Source organism: Narcine bancroftii, chromosome 5, assembly GCF_036971445.1.
Source record: "Narcine bancroftii isolate sNarBan1 chromosome 5, sNarBan1.hap1, whole genome shotgun sequence".
Taxonomy (NCBI): Eukaryota; Metazoa; Chordata; class Chondrichthyes; order Torpediniformes; family Narcinidae; genus Narcine; species Narcine bancroftii.
Genome location: NC_091473.1, coordinates 5,588,627 through 5,616,420, shown reverse-complemented (window position 1 = coordinate 5,616,420; position 27,794 = coordinate 5,588,627). Strand labels below are relative to the sequence as shown.

The window sequence follows — 27,794 nt, the reverse complement described above, 5'->3', positions numbered from 1 at the left end:
CGTGTAGGTTTTGAGATACTGGCATGCATTTTAATGGCTCAATCCAACTTCAGAAAAATCTCTCTACTGCCGTGATTTCTGCTTAACAAAGTAGTGTCTGGGGTGCTGGTGCTGGGGGGAGAGGAAGGGGTGTACTCAGTGCATGACTTATTTAATTTCATTTAGATATACATCAGGTCTCGCTTACAAGCCCTCACTGCTCAAATACACACTTGTGACTAATCAACCTACAAAGCCTGATGGCCCTTTGGAATGAGGGAGCATCCAGAGGAAACCTGCAGAGACACGAGGAGATGTTACAAACACCTTACAGGCAGCACCGGATTCGAACCCAGGTCTCCAGTGTTACATTCACGTTATGCAAGCCACTGCACAAACCATGGTTGATGGGATTAAGTCCCTCCAAATGTGCAATGGAAATGATTTTGTCTTCAGCTTCCGACATCAAAACACAAGACTTCATGGGGAAAGTCGCTTAGCAAAAATTCCAAAGTGCCTGATAAACATCTGGGAAGTCTCTGCTTTTCATGATTCACTGCTATTTCTCACAAGGCTCGAGACATTTTCTCTCTCTCTCTCTCTCTCTCTCTCTCTTTCACTGTGAGGGAGGGAGGAGAGGGGAAAGAGAGAAGTTCAACCACTGCCAGCATATTTTGCAGTGATATCAGTACTGAGTCATTCTCAACAAGTTCCCAACGACCAGAAGTAAATGTCTCCCTATAAAGACAGAGCAGACTAATGCCAGCGCTCAGTGAGAAAGTTGCCCAGCCTGTTATTGTTTTTAAAATGAGGATTTCCTGGATTAAGTACTTTAAGCAAGAGTTCACAACAGAAAAATGTTATCTGAAGCCCAGGGAGCCACAATTCATTCTCCAGTCGCAGGTAGGACAGAAGTTAGATTTCTTTAGTTTTAACAGTGAATGAATGACTCAAGTTGTGATTTATCTGGAGCTCAAGTGTTTGCAAATGTTTTCATCTGAATAAAGACCATGGGAGCAGAGCTTTGTAGTTTTGAACCAATTGGCCAGGTCAGGAGCAGGGCGGGGAAGCAATACAATTTTCATGAATGCTGCCGGCATTTAATATTGTCCAGGCTTGTAAGGGAAGCTCAGCTAACTTCCACCCTCCCTCCACTATGATCGCCTGAAAATGAGAGTTGAGGTTCCTGCTTCCAAGTCCCTATCCCATCTCAATCCAATGCCAAAGCTATAGGAGCTTGCAATGTGCTCCCTCCAATTTTCTCCAATGCTCGATGTCAAATATCTTGGGTTTTAATTCGAACCTTCCTCCAGCAATGATTCAAAATTTAACTGCAAAGTCACCAATAATGGGGCAGGGGAGGGGTGGAAATCATAGTCTTCATCCAATATCTTGCAGGCATTGCCACTGTTTTGGGCAATCGTGCCACTCTCCATCTTGTGAATACTCTTAAAGGCAAGCTTTGACTCTTCAAAGGGAAAATTTATTGCAGCTGTGAAAGATTGAACTGGGGGTTGGGGGGGGGGGGGGGGGAGACACTAAGACACTGAACTGGTGCCTGGTAATTTGAATGGTGATTGAGAGGAAGGGTGAATCAAGGCTATTGAACATTGCTCCAGGTGCAGTGAAGGAGTTACTTCCCATTCTTGCAGTGTAGGCTGGAAGGTCTCCCGACGCTCGGTCACTAGACAGTGACTTGAAGTGGACACCGAAACTGATGCATGATTAATTGCACAAAGACTTATTGGAACTGAAGGCTTCTATTAGCAAGAGATGGGCAGCATCCCTTGTGTGGGTCGCTCGCACTGGCATGGACTCGAACTGGGGGAAGGCTTGTGGTGTGACAGCCTTTATGGGGGAGAAAGGGGAGGAGTCACGAGCTGGCCGGTGAGAGCAGGGTCAACCAGGAAAGGTCATGTCATTTGCATACAATAGTGGTTTCACCACAGAAATAATGCAGGAGCCAATGCTCAAAGTGAATGGATATCTTGTGGGAAGGTTAACAACGAGGTGTCAAGCTGACCAAGTTCAGTATCACGAGCGTAATCAATGTCCCCTCGACTTCCATCAGTAGAACACAGCCCAGCTGTTCTGTTTCATTATGTTATCACATGTATCAGACCGACATTAAGCCACATCACCCAAGTATATTTCAGGACACTCGTAACATGTTTCCCTCTCACTATCAGAAGAATACAGTGGACTTTGGGAAGAGTGTTATGTCACTGGCTAGCTGGCTATCGCTAAGAGAGGCATCACAAAGGTGGTGATCGTTGAACTGCATTGAGAGATTGATGTAATCCTTCTCCTCCTCTCCCTCAACTTCCTCATCCCAAGACCCTTCTGAATCACAAGCTCTTCTTACTTCTTCCCACTCCTGTCCCCTCACCATAACACAACCCTTGTCCCTTCTTCATTTTAGCTCTCAAAGAATCGGAGCCCTGACTATCTAAGGAAAAGAAAAAGAGGAAGCCCGCAAGAGTAACCCAGCCAGTCATCAGTTCCAAGATCAACACTGTCAGTGTTTTGGAGGCTGGGATAGGTGGTAGATCTGTATGTGGATGAACACCAGGCACAAGTACACAAGGGTCAGGGGCCAGGCACAGGGAAAGGATGGCACTGGTGCCAATCTGCCAGTGGACAAACCCACACACTAGATCTGCTGATGAGGATTCACATGAGGACTTTGACAGAGACACACAAGGAACTGTTTAGGCCCAAATTTCCAGCATCTGGAATCATCTGACAGAACTCAGCAGGTCGACCAACATCAATGAAAGAGAAAGAAATGTCAATGTTTCAAGTCGGAATCCTTCATCAAGGCTTTAATGAACTGGACCACAAGAGAGTAGGGTTCCTGTCCAAAATGTTGGCCATCCTTTTTCTCCCACTGATGCTTGCTTGATCTGCTGAGCTCCTCCAACAGACTGTTTTCAATTCCAGTCTCTTGTATGTCTACAAAAGAATACTGACAGGTTTACACAACAAATGCTCATTGAGCTGAGAGGCCTGCCAGTAAACCTGCGCATAATGTCAAAACGTATGGCATTGTGCAGCTCTAACCTCTCATACAGCTATGGCCCATGTCTCCAACCTGTGAAACACAACTGGCATCTGACAAGCCATATCCCAACATCAGTGGTGGTGAAGAAGGCTCCAATTAAAGGCCTCAGGACAACCATGCACTCTCTGACATTCTACTGTGGAAGTTCAAATTGCTGCCATCAGTTCACACCAACATTCCAATATGACTCACATGACGCCAACAGTTTGTTCTCCAACAGGTAACTAGGCCAGAGTGGTAAAAAACACAATGCTGGAGAAACTCAGCAGGTCAAAGAGTGTCTTTTAAAAATACAGAACTGATGTTTCGGGCTTTATCCATTCATCAAGGAAAATATTGGCAGGCATCCGAATAAAAGAATAAGGGGGGAAGGTGTGGTGCAAAGGCAGGTGATAGGTGGAGAAGGGAGGGAGGGGACAGCAGTGATCAGGGGGAGGAGGGATGCCTGGGTGAAGAGAGGGAAGGGAGTGGAGAGCTGACAGGAGGAAGGGAAGGGAGGGGAAGAGGAGAGCAGGTTAGGAGAAACTGGAAAGGTCAATGTTAATACTATCTGACTGGAGAGTGCCCAGATGGAAATCAGGTGTTCCTCCAATTTACGGGTGATCTTGGTGTTTGCTCCAATTTTCGGTGTTTTTGCTGATTCCTCCAATTTAAGGTGTTTATGATGAATCCTCCAATTTAAGGTGTTTTTGTTGATTCCTCCAATTTACAGGTGTTTTTTGTTGATTCCTCCAATTTACAGGTGGTTTTTGTTGATTCCTCCAATTTACAGGTGGTTTTTGTGATTCCTCCAATTTACAGGTGTTTTTGGTGGTTTCTCTAATTTACGGTGTCTTTGGGGTTCCTCCAATTTACAAGAGTTTTTAGTGATTCCTCTAATTTATGGTGTTTGTGGTGATTTCTCCAATTTACAGCTGCTTTTGGTGATTTCTCCAATTTACAGGTGGTTTTTGGTGTTTCCTCCAATTTACAGGTGGTTTTGGTGTTTCCTCCAATTTACAGATGTTTTTGATGTTTCCTCCAATTTTTTGGTGATTCCTTCAATTTACAGGTGTTTTTGGTGAAACCAATTTATGTTGTTTTTGGTGGTCCTCCAATTTATGGGTGTTTTTTGTGGTTCCTCCAATTTGTGGTGTTTTTGGTGGTTCCTCCAATTTACAGATGTATTTGGTGGTCCTCCCATTTACCAGTGTTTTTTGGTGATTCCTCCGATTTACAGTGGTTTTGGTGTTTCCTCCAATTTACGGTAGTTTTTGGTGATTCTTCCGATTATGATGTTTTTGGTGGGTCCTCCAGTTTGCTGTGTTTTTGGTGGATTGTCCAATTTACAGGTGGTTTTTGTTAGCTTCTCCAGTATGATATTGTTTCTGAAGAGTGGCACCAGTAATGTGGAGGCTTTCCTCTCTCAGGTTAGATACATTTCTTCTGTTCAGCATTTGCCCTTGGTTTTGTGTTAGTTCAGGCCAAGGGAAGCAGTCTGAATGCAAACCCTCAAGTCTCACTGCTATTCAAGATTACCCTCCAAGAGCAACTCTGGTCCCTGAATTGAAATGGCCTGGCTAGAGTGGATATGGAGAGGCCATTTCCAGTCATGGGAGAAGTTAGAATCGACGGGGAAAACATCATTAGAATAAAAGGACGTCACTTTAAAACACAGACGAGGAGGAATTTCCTTATCCAGAGAGTAATGAATCTGTGGTATTAGCTGCTACAGACAACTATGGTGACCACACCATTGGATATATTTAAAGTGGAGGTTGATGGGTTCTTGATTAGTAAGGGTCAAGGGTTACAGAGGAGAGGTTTTGTAAAGGAGAAGGAATAGGCTTGAGGGAAAAATAAATCACCTATGATCAAATGATCAAATGGCCTAATTCTGCTCCTACAACCTATGGTCTGATAGGCACAACTGTCTGCTGACCATGTCTCTCCCATTGGATAGGCATGTCTCTAATTGCAAAGGTGGACATGCAAGGAAAACAAGCACTAGATACGATCAACACTGCAGATGCTGGAATCGAGCACAAAAATATTGAGCTGCTGGAGGAAGTCAACAGGTCAAGTAGCACCCATGGGATAGTCAACATTTTGGACGAGACCTTGCATCAGAACCAGCACTTAAGTGGATGCACAGAGTGATTAATTTGAATAAACCAATAGCATAAAATTATATTTTAATTTATGTGCACAGAAGGTTTCACTTGGGTCTTAGAATGAAAATAGTGAAGGATCCAATTTTGCTAAATCGTGAACAATACACAGACTATAATAAATACACATTTATCACCTTCAGCACAAATGGTTACTTTTTATCAAGATTCACACAGGATATCTAATTTGTAAAAGATACTCAGTGAGTGCAGGAAGTGAGAACAGTGCCCACAATATCTTTAGAGGAAAGAAAGAAGGGTTAATTTTACTCTCAAGGAAGACACCAGTAGCAGCCAGTGTCAAGCCGAACTAAACTGCTTTCTATTATCAGTACAATTTAGCAGGGGCCTTCCAATAATAATGCCTCATCCTACTGAGGGCACAAGTTCACTCCTGCCTCTTACTGAATGAACATTTTCCTTTCCTATTTTCAGTGGAAGCTGCATCCAATCACCTGGCTGTTCTATCGAATGTTTATGGCCACATACAGCCTGATCTGGTGCATCTGCTGTGTTGTCCAAACCAACAATCTCAAATGGTTCATCTTCCTCACCCACCTCACCTACACCATTCTTACCATTTATTTCAACTTGGCGTTGGTCAATTTCATCTGCTACCAAATGGTGAGAAGAAAGAAGGGGACTCCGAACATCAAGGATGCCTCTTTGGCAGAGATATCAGTCTCCAACCCAAGTAAGGCAATTTTCTTTTTTTTTAGTAAATTCGAACAATTATTATGTTATGTTTTTATTACTTCTTGATTGCCCGCTGTCTCTAGCATAGCTCCTTCAATGAGCATTCCTCACGAAACCCCACGTTACATCCGTAACATTTGGCAGCCCGATTAGTGGAAGGTTAGTACAGCTCCTGTGACCCAGGTTCAAATCTGGTGGTGTCTGTAAGGAGTTTGTATCTTCTCCCCATGTCTAAGTGGGTCTACTCCGGTTGCTCCAGTTCCCTTCCCCTTTCCAAACAAATGCGAGGTTAGTACACGAGTGTATATGGATGTGAAAAGCATGAAAGGTCATTTGTCTATTGATATTAACATTGTAAATCAACCCCTCTGTAATTCATGGGATGCTACAGCACAGAAAACAGGCCATTTGGCCTTTCTAGTCCCATTGACCTGCTCCCATTCCTTATCACTCCAGACCGCTCCCTTCCATGTATCTATCCAATTTGTTCTTAAAACTTAAGAACTGAGCCCACATTTACCATGTCGGATGGCAGCTCGTTCCACACCCCACCACACTCTGAGTGAAGATCATTCCCTTAATGTTCCCCCTATGGTAGACAAAAGTTAAAGAATTTAATGTATTCTAAATGTAGTATAATGTGATAATAATGGAATCTTTAACCTTTTTTTTACCTTTGGCACTTTACACTTTCAGCTTAAAACTTTGACCTCTCGTATTTATCTCCCCCAATCTAAGTGGAAAAATCCTCCTCACATCCACTCTGTCTATTGCAGTGGTTTTCAAACTGCCCCCTAAATTCACATTCCATCTTAAGTATCCCTATGCCATAGGTATTCTATGATTAGTAATTGCTTAAGGAGGGATGTGGGTAGAAAGAAAAAGTTTGAAAACCACTGTTTTAATTGTCCCTAATTGACTTGTTATGTACACGGTTTCATAACTCCAAAGGAAATGGGCCAATGACAATTTTTCTCAAGCAAAATATTTCAGTAACAATTGGGTCTAGAACAGCGATTCTCAACCTTCCCTTCCCACCCACATCCCACCTTAAGCAATCCCTTACTAATCACAGAGCACCGATGGCATAGGGAATACTGAAAGTGGGATGCGAGTTTAGTGGTGGGATTTTGAGACTACTGGTCTATAGCAAAGAAATGTTGATACCAAGCCACATATGAAAAGAAATGAACACAAGTATGATCAAAGAGGTATATTTAAGAAGCATCTTAAAGCAAGCCAGATATTAGGAGTATTCTGGAAGAGATTCCAAAGCCTTCAGCATTATTAGCTGAAGCAATGGCCACTTCAGCTGGGAGCTCGTTTCACACTCCCACTACCCTGTGTGTGAAGAAGTTCCCCCTAAATTTTTCGCCTTTCCCCCTTAACCCACCTCCTCTGGTTTGTATCTCATCTACCCTCAGTGGAAAAAGCCTAACTACATTCACTCCGTCAGTCCCCCTCATAATTCTAGATACCTCTGCCAAATCTCCTCAGAAAGTAGAGGCATTGCTGCGCCTTCATTACAGTTGCCTCGATGTGCTGGCTCCAGGATAGGGCTTCTGAAATATGGTCTCTGTCAGAGCAGCAGTTTGATTCACTGCGGAGAATACCAAAGGAATAGAGGGATTACATCCAAACAGGGGAGATTCAGTTTAATTTGGGCATCAAGTTTGATACCAGCATCTTGGATCCAAGGACCTTTTCACGTGATGCTTTGTTGAGTCTCGATAAAGGGTTCAGATCTAAAATATTGACTGACCATTCTGCCCATGGATGCTGCCTGACATCTTCAACATCTAAGTGCTTGCTATGGAATAAGATACAAATTATGGCAATTCCTTTATTGCAGATCATCCTCAAGACCTAAAGACATTCCCCAACCTATTCATCCAGAAACAAACTTAATTGGCTCTTTTAATTACATCCTAAATGCCCTCTTTCTTTAATAAATTGGTCTTCCCCTTTTCTATCATTGATAAAGCTCGTACCCGCATCTCCTCTATTTCTCATCCATAGACTCTTGCTCATCTCTCCCCCAAACAGAACAAGGACAAAGTCATTCTGGTCTCCCTTTCCACCCCACCAGCCTCCACATCCAGCACATCTGACAATTCCGCCAACTTCAGCGCAATCCCACCGGCAGCCCTTTTCCCGGATTCTTTCCCCCGTATTTCACATTGTTATGCTTGTCTTGATAAGGGTCCTGACCAGAAATGTTGACAGTAATCTCCAGGGTTCTCGACAAAGAATTTTAGGCCCAAAATATCGACTGTCTATTAATGTTCATGAATGCTGCCGGGCCTAGTTTGCACAGATCTGTTGCAGTGAACTCTCGATTGAGGCTGCCCAGCCTTTTATTTTGTTTATTTGGGTAGGTTAGATGGGGTTTTAACAATTCTGGGAGCAGTATATGAATACTCTAAGCAAAATAATGGTCCGCCTGAGATAGACCATGAAAAAGTGCTATTTTTCTAAAATTTTACTGCTGCTCTGATAAAGCAAAGGAAGGAATTTAATGATGTAAAAAGATAACTGCTTTCCAAAAGAACTTGAAATATTTGATGATATGCCCTGCGGTGTAAAGATGGAGGTGCTGCTGGAGCCACTGTAGCGGCAGTACTGCTTCTGGGGTTGTGGACCCATGTGGAGCGGATGGTGCTGAGATGCAGCGCTCCCGTGGGGTCCAGCCATCCAGTCGACTGTCGTTGGCTCTGCACAGGTTTGGGACGGTCCGTTGAGGGAGGTGATGGTGGTTTTATTTGAGATCCCACACACGCGGGGTCTGTGCCCAAGATGGCAGCGCCTATTAATCGGCAGCAGCCACGAGGGGCTGCAGATTCCGAGGAAGCAACGGATTGGAGCAGGGGACCACAGGTCGGGAATATCACGCCCCCCCACCCCCATCTGAGAAGGAGAAGCGGAAAAGACGACCCATGGGGTGAACTAGTGAGGAGGTTCTGTGGCTGAGGGACCAGTGTAAGCTGCGGGCTGCTGGCAACTCAAGGGGAGGAACCCAACAAACCTGTGGGCTGCTGGAGAATGCTGTCAGGAGACTCACGCCGGGCTGCAGACTGTTGGAGACTGGTTCAAACCAGCCAAAGAAGTACCAGGTATCAGAACCGGGATGCGAGGAGTGCAAAGGGTGCCGAAGGGTCCCTGACCATGTCAGAGGTTCAGATCTGGAGCTTGGATCACCAATGGTTTGGATTGGACAGCAGAGGCTGCAGTGTGTGGAAATTAAGTTGTTGACCACTGGGTGGGGTTTGCTGTTGTAGTGGACAGAGCCATGGTGCTCAATGAAATTATCCCCCAGTCTGCGACCAGCCTCCCCAATGTAGAGCAGGCCGCATTGGGAGCACCAGTGGAGAGAGTTTCTGTTGCTTATGGTAATATGTGGAGAAGGTTAAAATTCAATAGATCTCAATGATTCCCATTCAAGCAGCTGGTGAGTTTGGATATTCAATCCTACTATTTTCTTTCATTTTTTTTCTATTTCTTTTTAAAATATTTTTATTGATTTTAATAAAGAACATTTAAAAAATGGCACAATTCAATAAGACAATCTGGATAATGATACAAACTTAATAAGGCATTCAGTATGTCAAAAACATACATGAATTGTAAATCATATTCATAATTCATATTCTAAATGATATGTTTTTTTGTGGAGAAAAGCTAATAACGCAAGGAAAAAGAGAAGAAAATAGTAAAGAGAAGAACTCAACATCCTTCTCTTTGCACCCCCACAGCAAGCAAACTGGACCCAGCAGTCGCGGACAGGGAAGCAACCGACGGCATCTGGCGGTGTTTTAGATGTGGGGCCAGCCTCGCACAGGAAGCCCACGTCACTTCCGCCTCACCGGATGCAGGGACTAAAGGGAAAGGCATTTGAATCACAGGCTTTTGGGTTTTGAGTAAAGGTGTTCACACTGAAACATCGCTGGACTCGATTTGTTTCTTTCACACTTCTCACTCAATACAGCCTCCCTCCATTGCTTGTTGTGGCACATCACCATGGATGGGGTGGGGGGGGGAACTCTAATAACACAAACAAAAGAGAGAGAAGAAAACAGTAAAGAGAAAAATTCAAACCCCTTACCTATCCGCGTTGCCAGACGATTAGTATTAAAAGGAAAACGAAGGTAGAAACAAAAGTAAATAGAAAGAATGAGGAAAAGATGCAAGTTGGACAATTTAATTACATTTGAGTGAAATTATAAAGTAAGATAGTGAGTCATAAATGACCCCCATATCATCATATCTGAATTATTAATTGAATAACCAATCTTTTCCACGTTCGAACAGGACATGATATCCCGTGACCACTGATTGTGAGTAGGTGGGGCAGCATCCTTCCATTTAAGTAAAATTGCTCGCCTCACCAAAAGAGAACTAGTGCGATTCTGAACCAGAGATAAAGAAGAATCATTCCCTCCCATTGTACTGAAGAGGGTCACCAAAGGATTCAGTGTTAAAATTATATTAAAATGTTTGACAAAGTGTGGGAAAACCTCTCTCCACTATTTTTCTAGACTAGGACAAGTCCAGAACATATGAATTAATGATGCTTCTCCACTCCTACACCTGTCACACCATGGGCTCATATCGGAATAAATGCTATTTTTTCAGAGATGGTATAGGGAGGCTATTCAAAGATTTTAGGATCTGTTCATTGATGGACATTTTGCATCATTTAAGCAGCTTTCTGCTAAATTTAACCTGCCCAAATCTCAATTCTTTAGATATTCGCAAGTCCGGCTATTTCTTGAATAACACATTTTTAATTTCCCAAGAGAGTCTGAATCAAATTTTGCAGATGAATGTTTTTAGTTCAATGCCTTCTCATAAAGGTTTAATGTCTATTATTTATGAGAAATTGTTGTTTAAATCAGACTTCATTAGTTAAAATCAAAAATACTTGGGAACAGGATTTAAATTTGATTATATCTGATGTGGGGACACAATTCTTAAATTGGTTAATCGCTCTTTGTTATGTGCTTGTCATTGTCTATTACAATTTAAAGTGGTACATGGAGCACATATGTCTAAAACTAAATTGCTTCACTTTTATTTCTTTTTTTTAAAAGCAGCAACAGAGATCAACGTTGAGACCCCCTCTGCGACAGGGGAAGAAATCCTCAAGCCACCTTCGTTTCTCCAACTCTCCCTCAGCATCCAGTGGCATCTGCACAACCTGACCTGTGTGATCAGCCTCTATGTCACCATCGCCTTCTGGTGCATTGACTACGTCCCAGGGGGACCAGCACCCGACTCCATCAACATCAACATGCATGCCGTGAACTCGCTGCTTGTGTTGCTCGAGTTGGGAATGACTGCCGCTCCCATTCACCTTGTCCATTTCGTGCATGTCCTGATCTACTGCCTGACTTACATTTTCTTCACCATCATCTACTGGGCGGCTGGCGGCACCAACATCAAGGGGAAGAGGTTTATCTACAGCAGCCTGGACTATGGCAGGAATCCAATTGTTGCCATTGGCTGCATCATTGGGAGCATCTGCATCATCATGCCTCTCCTCCAATTCCTGGTATGGAACCTCTACCTGTTCAAACGCCACATATTCTCCAGGTTTGTAGGCAAGAACAGTGATGTACTGCACTGTTGACACTGCTGTAGGTTGTACTCCTCTCCAATCTGGATTGCAAAGCTGCGACCAAGCCCAAAATTGGAAGAGGTGTAAACCGTGTGCAGAATAGAGCTTCAATATTATTATTTTTGGAACCACCCACGTTGTGTATCGTTTCCTTCCACATCATGAGGTCCAGCACCATCCTCTAAATGAAGGGACAAAGACTGTTCTAAGTAAAGCACAAAGGTCCGCAGACACTATGATTGTAGTAAAAACACCCCAAAATACTAAAGGAACCCAGCTGGTTTTTCAGCATCCATAAAAAGTAAACATATTTTGTTGACATTTCGGGCCTGAGCCCCTTCTTCAAGAAATAAGCAGAAGGAGCCAGAAGTAAGAAATCTCCGAATTCAGACAGTGCTGGCTGGGGGAAGAATCCAGACCAACAGAAGGTGGTAATTGGATATGATAAGGGGAGAGGTGAGAAAGGAGTTGGTGAAGGGAGAGACAGAACTGGGGGAAGGCGATGGTGAAGAAGGTGGGGGGGGTGGTTAACAAAAGCCGGAGAAGTCGATACGATGCCATCCAGCTCAGTTGGAAGATGAGGCGTTGTTCCTCCAATTTGTGGGTGGTCTCAGTCTAGCCGTGCATGAGAACCATGGACAGACATGTCAGCAAGGGAATGAAGACAGAGCCGCACTAAACTTTGATCTCCCATTTCAATTCCCCATCCCATTTCCTTGCTTTGCCTTTCCTCAAGACCCGGGATAATCACTTGTCTTCATCCTTTTTCCTCACCCCATCCCGAAACCCGTACTGATGTCATGAATAAAATGGGTCACCCAACGTCAACCAGGTGGTGGGATATCTGAGCTGGGAGCTTTCCCCAATAAATGGAGTACTGATTCTTTGGCAAGCTCTCTGGTGGGTGAACCAGCCACCCCTGAAACACTTGGGAACCTGAAATAGCAGGGAGGGAATTGAAAATCCCCGCCTTGACAGATGAGGAGGGTCTACTTTTCCCAGAGAGTGGTGAATCTGTGGAATTGCTTGCGCAATGATACAGTGGAGGCTGCCTCATTAACACACAGATAGATAGATTTTTTTGAATAGTAGGGGACTTAGGGACTATGGGAAACAGATGGGTAAGTGGAACTGATCCACAGCCAGATCAGCTATGATCTAATTGAATGGTGGAACAGGCTCGATGAGCCAGATGGCCGGATCCTGCTCTGACTTCTTAGGTTCACTTTTTGAGAGGGTGAGACCACTGTGGAGAATTAGGGGAGGAAAACACACAGAGTGGAAATGAGCGGTTGGTGCAACGCATTTACAGCGCCAGCGATCGGGACTGGACTGGGATTCAAATCCTGCACTGTCCGTAAGGAGTTTGTATGTTCTCCCCATAACTGTGTGGGTTTTCCGCGAGGGATCCGGTTTCCTCCCAGCGTTTGAAATGTACGTTATGTATGTTAATTGGGTATAAATTGGTCCCACTCATGGACCGAAATGGCCTGTTACCGAGCTATATGTCTAAATTTAAATTTCTGGCAGATGCTCAGTCCAACATCCTTGCGTGCCATTGGCGAGCCACCTTCTTGGACCACAATGGTCCTTGTTGTGATGGTACTTCCCCAGTACAGTCATAGAGATTTAGAGCACGGAGCAGACCTTTCAGCCCATTGTGGCCATGCCAACTATGCAAATCCAATTGATCTGCATTCAGCCCAAATCCCCCTGAATCTTTCCTATCCACATACCTTCTAAACACCCTTGATCTCTGGCAGATCATTCCATAAACTGTGTGGAAAAAGGTACTTATCAGGGCCCTTTTAAATCTCCCCCTCTCACCTTAATACTATACCCTTTCGTTTTAGACTCCACTACCACCCTGAGAAAAAAGTCTGGCTATTTAGCTTAGCTATTCCCCTCATGATTTTCTAAACCTCTATCAAGACTCCCCTCAGCCTAATAAGCTCCAGAGAGAAAAGACCCATCCTATCCTTGTAACATTCCCATGAACTTTTTGTGCATCTTATCTAGCTTAATGACATCTTTCCCAGCGTGTTGTGAATTCCAAAATAATAAAGAAACATGAATATATTTCCAAGACTTGTGTGTGTGATGTAACCAGCAAGTGAGAGTGTCCCCATGTACCAATTGCATTTATCTTTCCAGGTGGTTTGATACAGAGTGTTGGGAAATTGGATTAAATAGTTAATAAATGTTTCGCCTCACAAGCAGCAAATTGAGAGATGCATAAAGAAGGGTTAAATTTAGCACAAAATTTATTAACAAATTAAACAATAAATAGAATTACCTCAAGGAACATAAGCCTTTATGGTAACTCTACATTAACAATAGGGTGTATGTGGAATAAGTTTCAGTCCAAGCCCAAAATGCCCCTCCATGCTGTAAATCTCCCAAAGAAAACCTCTAGTCAGTCAAGTCCATCAGTCAAAAAGGAACAGCTCACAGAGTCTGGACTCCAGATGTGGGATTCTTAGTTTGGGTTGCACGCCGGTTTTCCAGTTGGATGTGGAGACAGATTGCCATGATCACCGTAGACTTACGATCACTGTCGATTTACAACTTTCCTGAGCTTCAAATGTGGCAACAACCGGCTTTTAATTTCAAAAATGTGGCAACAACCGGCTTTTAATTTCAAAAATGTAGACATTCCGAATGTGGGTGGGATACGCCTCCGAATCCCACCTTCTGTCACACATGTCTTCCCCTCTAAACACCCCGTCTTGGGACATCAAATGACTCCTGTCACACAAAAACCTTCTTTTGGAAGGGGACTAGGGAAGCCCAGGTTGGACACACACACACACTCTGGGTATCAGAGTGGTACAAACTGCTGTCAGGACAACAATGCTTGCACCCGTAGACAAAGTAGCTCAGTCTTCTTTCTCCCACTGAAACTACAGGGTGAGCACATTGACAGGCTGACTGACTGCCCTCCAACCAACCAAGTGACAATCCTGTTCAAAACACTCAGCGCACTGGGCTCTTCAACTGCCCCAGTGTGTGCCTTCAGCCCCCTCTATTGGTGGAAAGGGGGTTGACAGCAGCGGATGTGCTCTGACAGCTGTCAGCTTCCCAGCACAGCTGTCTGCTTTTCCCAGGGCAACTTTAGAGCTTCACAGCAGCGCCCAATCCTTTCTTTCCCATGTAGGTTCATTCCTGTCCCTGGTCCTAAAATAAAATTGTCCAGGGTCCATGACAATAAGAACAGATTTCAGATTCAGATTTTAGATTTATTGTCAGAGCACATACAAACCCGAGATTCTTTTTCCTGCTGGCGAGGCAAAATGATCACTTATTGGTAATGCAAAAAATAAATTGTTCATAGTGTATACATGTAAACAAATAAAGATCTGTAAACAGATAGCGAATGTAAACAAATTGTCTATGCAAATATATAAAAATAAATAATAAATAATTTGCAAAGAGTCCTTAAATGAGTCCCGGATTGAGTTTGTTGTTGAGGATTCTGATGGTGGAGGGGTAGCAGCTGTTCCTGAACTTGGTGGTGTGAGTCATGTGGGACCTACACCTCTTTCCTGATGGCAGAAGCGAGAACATAGCATATGCTGGGTGGTGTGGATCCTTGATAATTGCTGCTGCTCTCTGACGCAGTGTCCCCTGTAGACGTTCTCGATGGATGGAAAGGTTTTGCCTGTGATGTCCTGGGCTGTGTCTGCTACCTTTTGGGGAGCTTTGCACTCAGGGGCATTAGTGTCCCCATAACCAATCATGATGCAGATGGTCAGCACACTTTCCACCACACCTCTGCAGAAATATCCCAGGGTTTCTGGTGTCATACCAAACCTCCAGAAACTGGAGCAGGGAAAGCAAATCACCTCCAAAATAATACTTTGCCATAGTATTCTGTCAAGGGCTTCCACAATTCCAAGGCAATATTCATACCCTCATCTGGTTTAACTACCCTTTTGCAAGCACAGTATCAAGTTCAATCAAATACTTGATTATTCTTACTCTCAAATACATCAAATGTCCGAATAGAATCCATAAAACATGAAAAGAGTGTTTTATTATCTTACCACCATCCAAGTTATGTTCTTTAATAAATATCATATGCTCCAAGTCATGTGTTTTGTGGTAACAGAGGGTTATTCATGAGCTCCTGGTGGATGGCCAGTTCCAACATTATTCTCTCCTGTCTTCCAGCATGAAAAATAAATGGGAGAAGAAAGCCCAAAGATCAAAATTCTATGACAGAAGGGAAAGGGGAGGGAAGTAAAAGAAAAGAAGAACATTAAATGTTATACACTGGTTTATCAAGACTGTTACTACACGGTTGGCATAGCAGTTAGTGCAATGCCATTACAGCGCTAACGATTGGAACTGGACAGGGGTTCAAATCCCGCGCTGTCTATAAGGAGTTTGTATGTTCTCTAGGGGCTCCGGTTTCCTCCCATCGTTCAAAATGAACCAAAATAGCCCGTCACTGTGCTGTATGTCTACATTTAAAATTTTTAAAATTTAAATTTAAACCCCAGTTATCCAGATTGAAAGAGGCAGGATAAGTGAATGTTTTGGTTGTTTAAGATTTCATGTTGCATAGATTGGCCACTGGATGCATCAATTTTAAACATTCGTATTTTTTACCCAGTTATTTTCCGTGATTGTCTGCCGGTTGCTTGAATTACCAATAACGGGGATTTTACCATCTAACTGTTATAGCACTGCATTTATTAAATACACTCTTCAAAGAGCCAACATCTATATTACACCTCAGGATGTCCTAGAGCACACATGGCCCGCAAGATCATTTCAAAAATGTATTAGAGGTGGCCCGCCCTGCAGTGAGAGCCGATGCTGTTTTTTGGTAATGTCACTCCCACCATCCTCCCCCTTCATTGCACATCCTTCCCCATTGTAACACGAGAAATTGTAACACGAAAAGTCTGTCGATGTCATCAGCCAGCAAGCCAGTTGGAAGGTTCCCCGCACAACCAGTCACTTCTTCCACCTGTCGAGCGGTGCGGAAGATTGGCGAGCGCCTGTGATTTCCTGTCAGTGCGACGGGCATGGCAGGCTGCGCACGGCCCCCGGGCAGCGCGAGCCCCGAGCGACTGGCACCGGACGGCCCTTCCACAACGCGAGCGCACTTCTCCCGGTCGCCACGGCCTTCAGCGCTTGCACCCGCGCGGACCCCAGGGACGGCTGGTTCGGCCCTGCACGTGAAGAGAGAGATGGTGGCTGTCCGCAAAGGCTGATCGGCAGCGCGCTGGGCCTGAGTGGGTGGGTAAGCAGAGGTGGGCAGAGGGTGTAGGTGAGGAGTAATGGGCAGGGGAAGTTATGGTGGTACGAGGGGCAGTTAGAGGGAGGGATGAGTAGAAGGAGGGGTGGATAGGGAAGAGGTAAAAGGGGAGGGGCAGGGCGAGTAGGGGAGGGGTGATTAGAGGGTGAGAGACGGGTAGAGGGAGGAACAGGTTGAGGGGAGAGGCAGTAGAGGGGCGTGTATAGGATGGGGTGGGTAGAGGCAGAGCAAGTGGAGTGAGGGGTGAGTAGAGGTTGGGTAAAGGACTGGTCAGGTAGAGGGATGGTGGGTCGAGGGTGAATAGAGGCCTAGAGCCTGAGGAGTGAGCAGGAAATGCTGAGTCCTGATGCAGGCCAAAATGGACACAGCCTGTGAATGCTGACTACATCTCCACAGCGACCAAATAGGTTTCCCTCAGGTCAAGCAAAGGGTGAACTTGAGCTCCCTACTCCTGACCTGTAACATTATCCTCCTAAAGTTAAATCCTAAAGTTTAACATTACATATGTTGAAAGAAGAGAAAACATGCAGATGTTGTTGAAAATTTTCAATAAATATTTAGTTCGGCCCTCGACTTAGTCCAAGTTTTTAATTTTGGCCCTCCGTGAATTTGAGTTTGACATCCCTGCTCTAGAGCATTTACATTTGACATTGGCAATGATGAAATTTTGAAGAGTTGCCAAGGCAGAACTGCAGAAGTTTTACAGGGCAATTGTGGTGAAATCACTATTTTACTTACTTCTTTGGCTTGATTTCGTAATGACGTGACCTTTTCTGGTTGACCCTGCTCTCACTGGCCTGCTCACAACTCCACCCCTTTCCCCCCATAAAGGCTGACATGCCATAACCCTGCCCCCAGTTCAAGTCCGGGTCAGTGTGAGCCAGGAACACAAGGGATGCCGTCCACCTCTCATAACTAAAAGCCATCAGTTCCATTACTTCAGTCTTTGCCCAATTGATCGTGCATCACTCCCACAAAGAGCAATCAAGAAAATGTAATCAGTGATATGGGTTAAAACAGCAATAACTCCCATAGACAAGTTTCTCTGAAATAGTCACACTTTTATTTAAGAGCTCCTTATGGAGAAGAAAGGAGCTTCATCTCAAAACTATATCTAAAACACAGCACCTTGGGCAGCCCAGCATTCTCCCTGCAAAATACAAAATGCAAGAGGAGCTCAGCTGGCCCATTCACGGCAGATGCAGTATTTTAACTTCCCCCCCCCCCCCCCCCCACCCCCCTCACCACCACCAGCACGTGACCATCTGAGTTCCTCCAGCTCTTTGTTTTCTGCTCCAGGTTCCAGCGCCTGTAGTGTCTTGTGCCATCGCAGTCTCTGTACTTATCTGGATTCATAGCATGAATTAAATGCTCAACTTCCAGGACTTGGGCTTTGTAATAGTACAGATTCTATCACCAATGTGTATATGTACAGATGGTAGTGAAGGATGACTGTGATTGGCTGAGAGTGTAGCAGGTCTTAAAGGATTGCTTCTAGCCAGACCAGGTCATCCTGGACTGGTCGACCTACTTGTGATATGCTCCAGTCTTTTAGTTAATAAAAGCCTTGGTTTGGATCAACAAGTCTTTGGTTCTTTCGACGTGCACTACAGGCTTGAACCCATAAACCTCCAGTTGAGAGAAGAAATAATTCCGCCCCGACATGCAATTGGGGCTGGAGGGCTGGCGTAGCGGTTAGTCCAGTGGTTCTCAATCTTTTTCTTTCCACTCACATCCCACATTAAGTAATCCCTTTATCATCAGTGCTCTGTGATCAGTAAGGGTTTGCTTAAAGTGAATGTGAGTGGGAAGGGAAGGTGAGAACCATTGCTCTCGACCCAATTGTTACTGAAATATTTTTCTTGAGAAAAATTGTCATTGGCCCATTTCCTTTGGAGTTATGAAACTGTGCACATAACGAGTCAACGAGGTATGGTTAAAACAGTGGTTTTCAAACTTTTTCTTTCTACCCACATCACATCTTAAGCAATCTTTTACTAATCACAGAGCACTGATGGCATAGGGAATACTTATCTTCCTGCATTGAACTGCAGAGGGCTGTGGAACAATGTACGGAGAAACACATATTGAATCACTCCAGTCAGCTAAACAATTAATGATAATAATGGAAGATAAGAATTTGGTGGAGATTTGGAGGAAATTAAATCCTAATGAGAAGGATTTTTCTTTTTATTCATCTTGACACGATTCTTATTCTAGAATAGATTTATTTTTAGTATCTGCACATTTACAAGAAATAATTTTTAAAGCTGAATATAAGAGTAGGATTTTGTCTGATTATTCTTTGTTGTTAATCATTTGTACTGGTTTTGAAAGAGTGGAAAATGTGTATAGATGGAGATATAACTATGAAGTTTTAAAAAATTCTGATTTTATTAAGTTCATGAGGGATCATATACAGCTGTCTGTGGGGATGGGTCATATACAGGAGTATATGTCTGTGGGGAGGGGTCATATACAGGAGTCTGTGGGGAGGGGTCACAGGTACAACCAGCCAATTGGTGTGCCTGAGCAGACAATTATACACAACAGTGGTTTACCACATTCACCCCTTGTTTTTAAAAAGAGTCCCATGGAGTGAAGTGGAACCTACAAAGTTAGAATTCAAAGTCACAAGTTCAGTCTTTCAGGTGGTCTGGTCATTTTCTGGGTCCGCCGTAGCACTGGTTGTGGCTGTGGTGCTGCAGCAGGGTCCTGAACGGTCTTGGATGCCTATACATACTCATCAGTATTCTGCTGATGTGTAGGTGCCAATGAATCTGGTGTATCCTCCCTCAGGTCAGAGGCAGGGTACCGGGGGTCAGGAGCATCATGTGTGTTTCAGTGAGGGGGGTGTGGGGGAACAGCTATGGCCTCCAGGGCCCCTGAGGGAGCCAAGTCTCTGACAGAGACGGTGTCATCATGCCCATCCAGGTATGCCATGTAGGCATATTGGGGGTTGGCATGGAGGAAGTGGACCCTTTTGACCGGGAGTCAGATTTAAGGCTCCTCCCATGCTTCCAGAGTAGGGTGGGCCCAGGGGATTCACCACGCCGGTAGTGAGGTCCCAGTTGCAGATTTCTTGGGAAAGGAAAACATTTGTTCATGCGGTGTGGCATTTGTGGCCATAAATAGCAGGAAGCTGATGGAGTGGAGGGCCTCCAGTAGGACCTCCTGTGAGCAGGAGACTGAGAGGCCATTAGATCATAATGCTAGAAGGATTGTAACTCGTGGTCCTGCTCATGGCAATGCTCCTGGCCAACAGGTAATGGCACTGCTTATCACTCTTAAAGGAAAGTCCCCAGTCACTGTGGATATAAATGGGGAAGCCTTGATGACTGAGGCAGCAGTCATGTCCGAGCAGGGGATGGCAGGTGGAAAACGGGAGTATTCATCGATGATGTTCAGAAAATACACATTGCAGGCAGTGGAGGGCAGGGGTCCTTTAAAATCGACCTGGGTCGCTCAAAGGGGCAGGTGACTTTAATTAATTGTGCCTGTCTGGCCAGTAGAAATGCAGCTTACACTCATTGCAGACCTGGCAGTTCTTTGTCATGGGTCTAATCTCGTCAATGGAGTACGGCAGGTTGCGTGCTTTAACAAAGTGGAAAAACCTGATAACTCCAGGGTGGCAGAGATGATTGTGGAGGTTTTGCAGTCGGTCAATCTGTGCACTGGCATGGTTCCTGTGGGACAGGGCATCTGGCGGCTCATTAAGTTTCCCCAGCCTGTACAGGATATCGTATTTGTAGGTGGACAATCAATCCTCCACCTGAGTATTTTGTCATTTTTCATTTTACCCCACTGCTGATTGTTAAACATGAATGCAGCCTTATGTGGATCAGTCAGCAGGGTGAATCTCTTACTGGCCAGGTAATGACACCAGTGTCGCACTGTCCCAACAATGGCCTGGACATCTTCCTCGACCAAGGAATGCTGAATCTCGAGGCGCTGTAAGGTACATGAAAAGAAGGCTACTGGCCTGCCTGCCTGGTTAAGGGTTGCTGTTAAGGAAAAGTCTGATGGATCACTTTCCATCTGAAATGGGGTGGATTCATCCACAACATGCATTGCAGCCTTGGAAATATCTGCCTTCATGTGATTGAAGACAGTACAGGCCTCCACCGCCAGGGGAAAGGATGTGGATTTGATGAGGGGGCGAGCCTTGTCTGCATAATTGGGGACCCATTAGGTATAATAAGAAAAGAATCCAAGGCACCTCTTCAGGGCCTCGAGGCAATGTGGAAGGGGAAGCTCCAGGAGCAGTCGCATGTGGTCAGGGTCCGGGCCTATGACTCCATTCTTCACCACACAGCCAAGGATGGCCAGACGGGTTGTGTGAAACACGCACTTGGCCTTGTTATATGAAGGGTAAGAAGCACGGCTGTTTCAAGAAATTTCTGAAGATTGGTGTCATGGACCTGCAGGTTGTTGCCGCAGACAGTGACATTAGCGAGGTACAAGAAGGTAGCCTGCAACTCTTACTGATCCTTCATATGGTCCATCTCCCACTGGAAGATTGATACGCTGTTTGTAATGCCAAAGGGGACCCGCAGGAACTGGTAGAGGCGGCCATCCACCTCGAACGACATATACTGGCGGTCCTCTGGGCGGATGGGGATTTAATAACATCCTGATTTCAGGTCAATGGTTGAAAAGACCCAATATTGGGCAATTTGGTTGACCATGTCAGGATGCGTGGTGGGAGGGGGGGTATGCGTGCATCTGATGATGGTCTGACTATAGTTGATAACCATCCTATTCTTTTCCCCGTTCCGTACTACCGCTACCTGCACTCTCCAGGGCTGCCTCTGGCTTCAATGACCCCCTCCTTGAGTAAGCACTGTACCTCTGCCCAGATGAAGGCCCTGACCCCGGGACTGTACCACCTACTTTTGGTGGTGATGGGCTTTCAGTTGGGAGTGAGGTTGGTGAATAGCAACGGGGGTGGGGGAAATTTTGAGTGTGGAGACTCTGCAGGTTGTGAGTGGTGGGGTTTCCAGTTCAAAAACCTTTGGTTACATACAGTGTTGGAACCCATTGAACTCCATTGTCACACTTTTAAGGTGACACTAAAAATCCAGTCCCAACAGTACAGCAGTGCAGAAATGCAACATGACCATGAATCTAAAGTCTTTATATTCAGTACCTCGCACCATTAGACTCCCTACGAGAAGCCCCGGATGTCTGCTGTGTGCTACCTGGATGCCAAAGAGAACTTCTGGTTCACCTGCAGTACTGTGAGAGAAAAATGCCATGCTGTGTCTGGGTGGATGAGCTCTCCATTTTTCCACTATCAAATAAGTAACTCATCACGTGGCTGTTTACTTAACTATCCATCATCGACCTGGCAAAGTGATGTGAGCTGGCCAGGTCAAGTGGGATGGAGGCCAGTGTCGGGTCACTGCACATCGCTGTCATGGGTGACGATGGTGTCCAAAATGGTGCCCCCCAGGGTAAGCACATAGCGCTGCTGGGTCCTCAAGATGGCACCCAAGATGACGGCCTCCATGGCCTGCACACAGCACTTCTGGGTCTTGAAGGTGGTGCCCCAAATGGCAGCCCCCAATGATTGCACATGCCACTGCTGGCTCTGGGTGATGATGATGGTGTCCAGGATGGCAACCCACACAATCCACACGTGGCACTGCTAGAAAGGGGTTTGAACTTGCACATTTTGGCATAATGGCTCTTCTTCCCACAGCTGGAGCAAGTTGAATCCTTCACTGCAAAGCATTTCCTTTGATCCTTTCCCAGACAGCAGAAGTATCATTTTGATGCTCCCTTAGTACTGATTCTGTGGTCGAGTCATTAGCGGAGCAAGGAGGTGGTGGTGCATCACAAGATTGTGGTGCCTGGGGTAACCACGAGGTGGCCACATTGTCGGTCGTGTAGACCTCCATGATTTGGAGAACCACTTCCAGCGTACCTGCAAGCTCATCTGCTCTCCGCAGATTGAGCTCCCCTTGCTCCAGGAGTTTCAGTTGGACATAGATCGATGAGATCCCCAAGACATAGGTGAACACAATCTTGCATTCACAGGCCCTACCGAGTGCTCATAGGGGCTGAAGATATTTGGCACTGGACTCACCAGGTCATTGTTTTTGAGTCACTAGGAGGTGACTTGCATAGATAACATTGATCTTACTGTCCTTTGAGAATGTCCATGGCTTCCTGGTACAACGTAGCATCCCTGATCATGGAGTACACCAGGGTACCGACTCTGGAGTACAGCACTTGCAGTTTGTAGGTTTCCGATCACACAATGGTAGAGGAGGCCTGCAGGAAAGCTTCAAAATAGTGCAGCCAGAGCTCAAAGTTGGTGGATGCCTCAGGTGATCAAGGGTTGATCTCCAGCTTTTCTGGCTTCAGGATCTTCTCCATGGTTAGAAAAACAATTTAAGTGAATAAAATTGATGCATCATCAATTTCTCAAAAGACTATTGTAGAGAAACCAATAGACTTTTGTTCACTTAAGAATACAAGCACATCCATACTGTCCAGTTGTCCTGCACCGAGCTGCAGGGGGCTGCAGAACAGTCATCTTTATACAGGAGCCTGTGGGGAGGGGCCACAGATACAACCGGCCAATAGGTGTGCCCGACCAGACAATTATACATTACAATGGTTTACTACAGAGCTGTTAAGAGATAGGCATAAACATTGGCCTGCCCAACAACTGTCATAGCTCACAAACATACTGACTGGGAGGACTGGACCCAATCATGTAACTGAATGATAAAAAGGAATTCTCCTCCCTGTCCCAATTCTCCCTCTTGCCAATTTTGTAGTTCACAATAAAGGATTCTCTATTGAGCAAATGGAACTGAGTTATTCCTTGTGGGGAATACTGAAAGCTTTAGCAAAGCTCTCTGGTGCCAAGATTTCAGACAACTGAGATTGAAAACATCTGCGCTGGCTCAGATCAGGAAAGACCATGGAGGCAGAATCTGCTAAGATCATCCCGGAGAATAGTGAATGATAACAATTGACAAAGGTGTAATTGATATTAAAAAAAAAACCAAACTGTTCAGGTATCCTTTGTGGCCTTCTCTACATCAGAAATACTGGGAGGTCGCTTTGCTGAGCATCTTCGCTCTCCCCGCACCAGTCACAGAGACCACCCAGTAGCCAACCATTTCTGTTCTGTGTCGCACTCCCAGACTTGCGTCTGTCCATGGACCCATGTACTATCCCACCCGTAAATTGGAGGAGCAAAATCTGATTTTCCATCTGGGCACTCTCCAGCCAGACAGCATTATCATTCTCTGGTTTCTGCTAACCTGCTCCCCTCTTCCCCTTTCCAGTTCTCCTCCCTCTTTTCAACAAGCCATCCCTCCTCCCCTTGATTGCTGCTGTCCATTCCCTTCCTTCTCCACTGATCACCTTTGTGACTGCCCCTCCCCCATCCTTTTGTTTGGATGCCTGCCAACATTTTCCCATACCTTGATGAAGGACTCAAGCCCACACGTCGGTTCTGTATTTTTACCTTTACTACACAAAGGACACTGCTTGACTTGTTAAGTTTCTCCAGCACGGTGTGTTTTTCCACCAGAACGCGAGCTGGCCACTGTGAATTGACCCTTCTGTGTTGGCAAGTGGGAGAAGGGGAAAAATAGGGAACCGAGAAAATTGATTTTTCATTTAGTAATCTATCTACCTTTGCTTTAAAATATTCAATGATTCTGCTTCCAATGCCCTTGGACGAAGAGACTTCTGAAGATACAGGACTCAATAAAAACAAATTCTGGGATGTCAGGACTGGCATGACTGACAAGCACAAGGAAAGACCAAGTACTTTCAGCTACACACCTGGGATTTTAGAAGAATGAGAGGGGATTTCATCATGACACAACGTTCTGACTGGACTCAAGGGTCGAGATGTAAGAAGAGTGCTCCCAATGTTGGGGAAGTCCAGAACAAGGCATTACATTTCGAAGATAAGGAGGAAGCCATTTAGGAGTGAGAGGAAGCTATACACTGCACTAAGAGAGTGTGTACTTGTGGAACTCCCTGCTACCGAGAGTCATTGAGGCCAGTTCATTAGATATGCTCCATTGGGAGTTGGATTGGGTTAGGGCAAACTTCAGATTTCAGACTTACTGTCAGATTACATACATGACATTACATACAACCCTGAGATTCCTTTCTCCTGTGAGAATTACCATTAATTGATTGTACAAAAAGTAAACCGTACACAGCGTATACATGTAAACAATTAAAGAAATGTAAACAGTTAAAGAATGTAAACTCTTAATCCTTTACCTGCTGGGATGGATCATTTCTTTTCCCTTATTCGGGGAGGGAGGAGGGTGTGAATTATATCTGTGGACTGATGTGTCTCAGATACGGTTGCCATACTTCAACGAATCTGTCCTATCTCTTCCATAATTGCAGGGGATTTTCTCCAGGGAAATGCAACCCTGTATTTCCCTATTCCATCGTGCGATATTTAGCTGGGAGTCAGACTTGCATGTCACCGCTATGCACTTCCTGACTACTGGCAAGGCAACCTTCACAAACTGAGTTCGGAGTTTGGACAGTGTAAATGGTATTTCTCCAATGTCCCCTAGAAGGTACAACTCCGGATCCTTTGCAAATTTTTTCAGAGTGTCGGCATGCTATTGCTTGTTTTTTTCCGTCTTGGCATATTTTGGTCATTTGATTTCTATAATTGTAGATGGCTTATCTTTTGTATCTGTGTGGCTGCTGCAATGTCTATCCATTGCACTCGTGTGTATGGCAATAAATTCCCATCACTATCGTCCCAATAGAACTTTAATCAACAGCTCATTCAGCCATTCATTGGCCATTCATTCATTCGGCCGTTCACTGCCCATTTCCCATCACCATCGTCCAAATAGAACTTTAATCAACAGCTCATTCAACCATTCGTTGCCACACTGTGTAGCTAGGCAAAGCCTTTAGGTAAAGCATTTTGAAGAGAAGCATTTTTGGCCGCGGAGATGCCCCAGCCTCCAAGAACTTTAGCTGAATTTCTGCAGCAACTGGTTCACTGGGGACTGAAACAATGTGGCCTTTGTTCCCTTGGATTTTTTTTAGCCACAAGAATGATCAGAGATAGAAGGGGAAGGTCGTCCATCAACCAAGAAACACCCAGGCAGGTGTTCAAGAACCTGTCAACTCTCCAATTTACTATGAATGGGCAGGGCCAAGAGGATAGTGGTGGTGGGTTTGCAGGCAATATGACATGTGATGAACATTCAAGGAATACTTTCAAGCAAAGTTACCAATCCATATTTACTTCAGAAAACTTTATCCCCTGCGGGATATACAAAAGGCCATTTGATGAAAACTCCCAGAATATTTTCAAGCGGAGTTGGCACTCCATGTTTACCACAGAGAACTCCATCCCCTGTGGAAGATATATCAAATATTATATTCCTGCATTTATCTCAATTCCTAATTTATGTTCTGTTAGTTAACACAGGCTTCATTGTGCATGAAAGGAACACTGGCCTGAGACTCTGGATTAGGCAGATCTTTGGGAATTGATGGATTTAATAATGTGGGCCTGTTTAAGGGAATGCACATTGTAAACACACAAGGAGAGGTGAATACAAGGAAGTGTTGATAGTTTCAATGAAGAAGGCCAGTAGGAGGCTATTGTAGATTTGCGACAGAGAGTTGCTGGGCAAACTTCAGATTTCAGACTTATTGTCAGACTACATACATGACATTACATACAACCCTCAGATTCCTTTCTCCTACAGGAATTACCATTAATTGAGTGTGCAAAAAATAAACCATACACAGCGTATACATGGAAACAAATAAAGAACTGAAAACTGTTAAAGAATGTAAACAAACTGACTGTGCAAAACAGAGAATAAAGAAGAAAATCAGTAAAGGAGACAGATAAGAGTCCATAAATGAGTCCCTGATTGAGTTTGCCGTTGAGGAGTCTGATGGTGGAGGGGTAGCAGCTGTTCCTGAACTTGGTGGTGCGAGTCTTGTGGCACCTCTAACCTTTCCTGACGGCAGAGAACAGAGCGTGTGCTGGGTGGTGTTCCCTATAGATGTTCTCGATAATGGGGATGGCTTAGCTTGTGATGTCCTGGGCTGTGTCCACTACCTTTTGGAAGGCTTTATGCTCAGGAGTACCCATACCAAACCATAATGCAGCTGACCCCCATACCAAACTGTGATGCAGCCAACCATCACAATTTCCACTGCACCTCTGTAGAAATTTGCCAGGGTTTTTGGTGTCACAACAAACCTCTACAAACTCCTGAGGAAGTAGAGGTGTCTTCTTCACGATGCCATTGGTACGTTGGGTCCAGGAAAGATCCTCCAAGATAGAGTCCGAAATTAAATTAAGTGTTTACAAAAATTAAATGCTGATATGCTATATGATTAATATATTCCCTTCACTTTCCATGACTTCTCCTGTTCAAATTTTGCTAGTGATGACCCAATTAATTGTATTGCATGTGATTTTATGCAAGTTTTCAAATGACATATCGCACCTTGTTCCATTGTTCTGTTCAAACTCCAAACCAAGTGTCTCAACTGCAGTCTGAAACAAGAAGCTTTCCCTGGAGTGTTATAGAGGAGAGTAATATGTTTTTTTTAATAAATGATCTAATTAAAGAAAAATATACAATTGGAATGTACTCAGGCAGGGAGTAAAGCTAGAACAATTGAAGGAACAATGGGAAGTAGCCAGGCGAAAAGGAGCTGTGGACCTTTTCATCCTTGATGTATTAACAAGTTTGATTTGAAAAGTTTTCCTCATCCCTTTCCCATTCACTGATCTAACAAATTCATGCTTTCTTCTACAAGTGTATATACTCACAATTCCATTCAGCAGTTGTAAGCTCCAGGAAGAAAATGGCGTTCCAATTTCAAAGAGGCAGTTCGTCTTGCGCCCGCTCAACGCGATCTACCACTTATGTACCCCCATGAGGGCCACCGTCCTGGTACTCAGCATCGGGGGTTACCAACCCAACCGTGACTGCAGTGATGTCGGCGTCGTCGAGATGCAACTTCTGCGGG

General features: G+C 44.7%; 1 protein-coding gene across 3 annotated transcripts; it reads left to right on the top strand.

Moving 5' to 3' along the window:
- The first annotated feature begins 643 nt into the window (after positions 1-643).
- On the top strand, positions 644-14,949 carry LOC138763067 (protein rolling stone). 3 transcript variants are annotated; one of them, XM_069936644.1, is made up of 3 exons: positions 644-882; positions 5,629-5,887; positions 10,983-14,949. In XM_069936644.1, the coding sequence occupies exons 1-3, from the start codon at positions 739-741 to the stop codon at positions 11,516-11,518; spliced, it is 939 nt and encodes a 312-aa protein (XP_069792745.1). In that variant the 5' UTR covers positions 644-738; the 3' UTR covers positions 11,519-14,949. The 3 variants fall into 3 exon arrangements, with proteins under 3 accessions (XP_069792745.1, XP_069792744.1, XP_069792746.1); XM_069936643.1 differs by having other exon boundaries at positions 645-882; positions 10,980-14,949; XM_069936645.1 differs by lacking the exon at positions 644-882 and adding an exon at positions 2,497-3,263 and having other exon boundaries at positions 10,980-14,949.
- Positions 14,950-27,794: the final 12,845 nt, after the last annotated feature.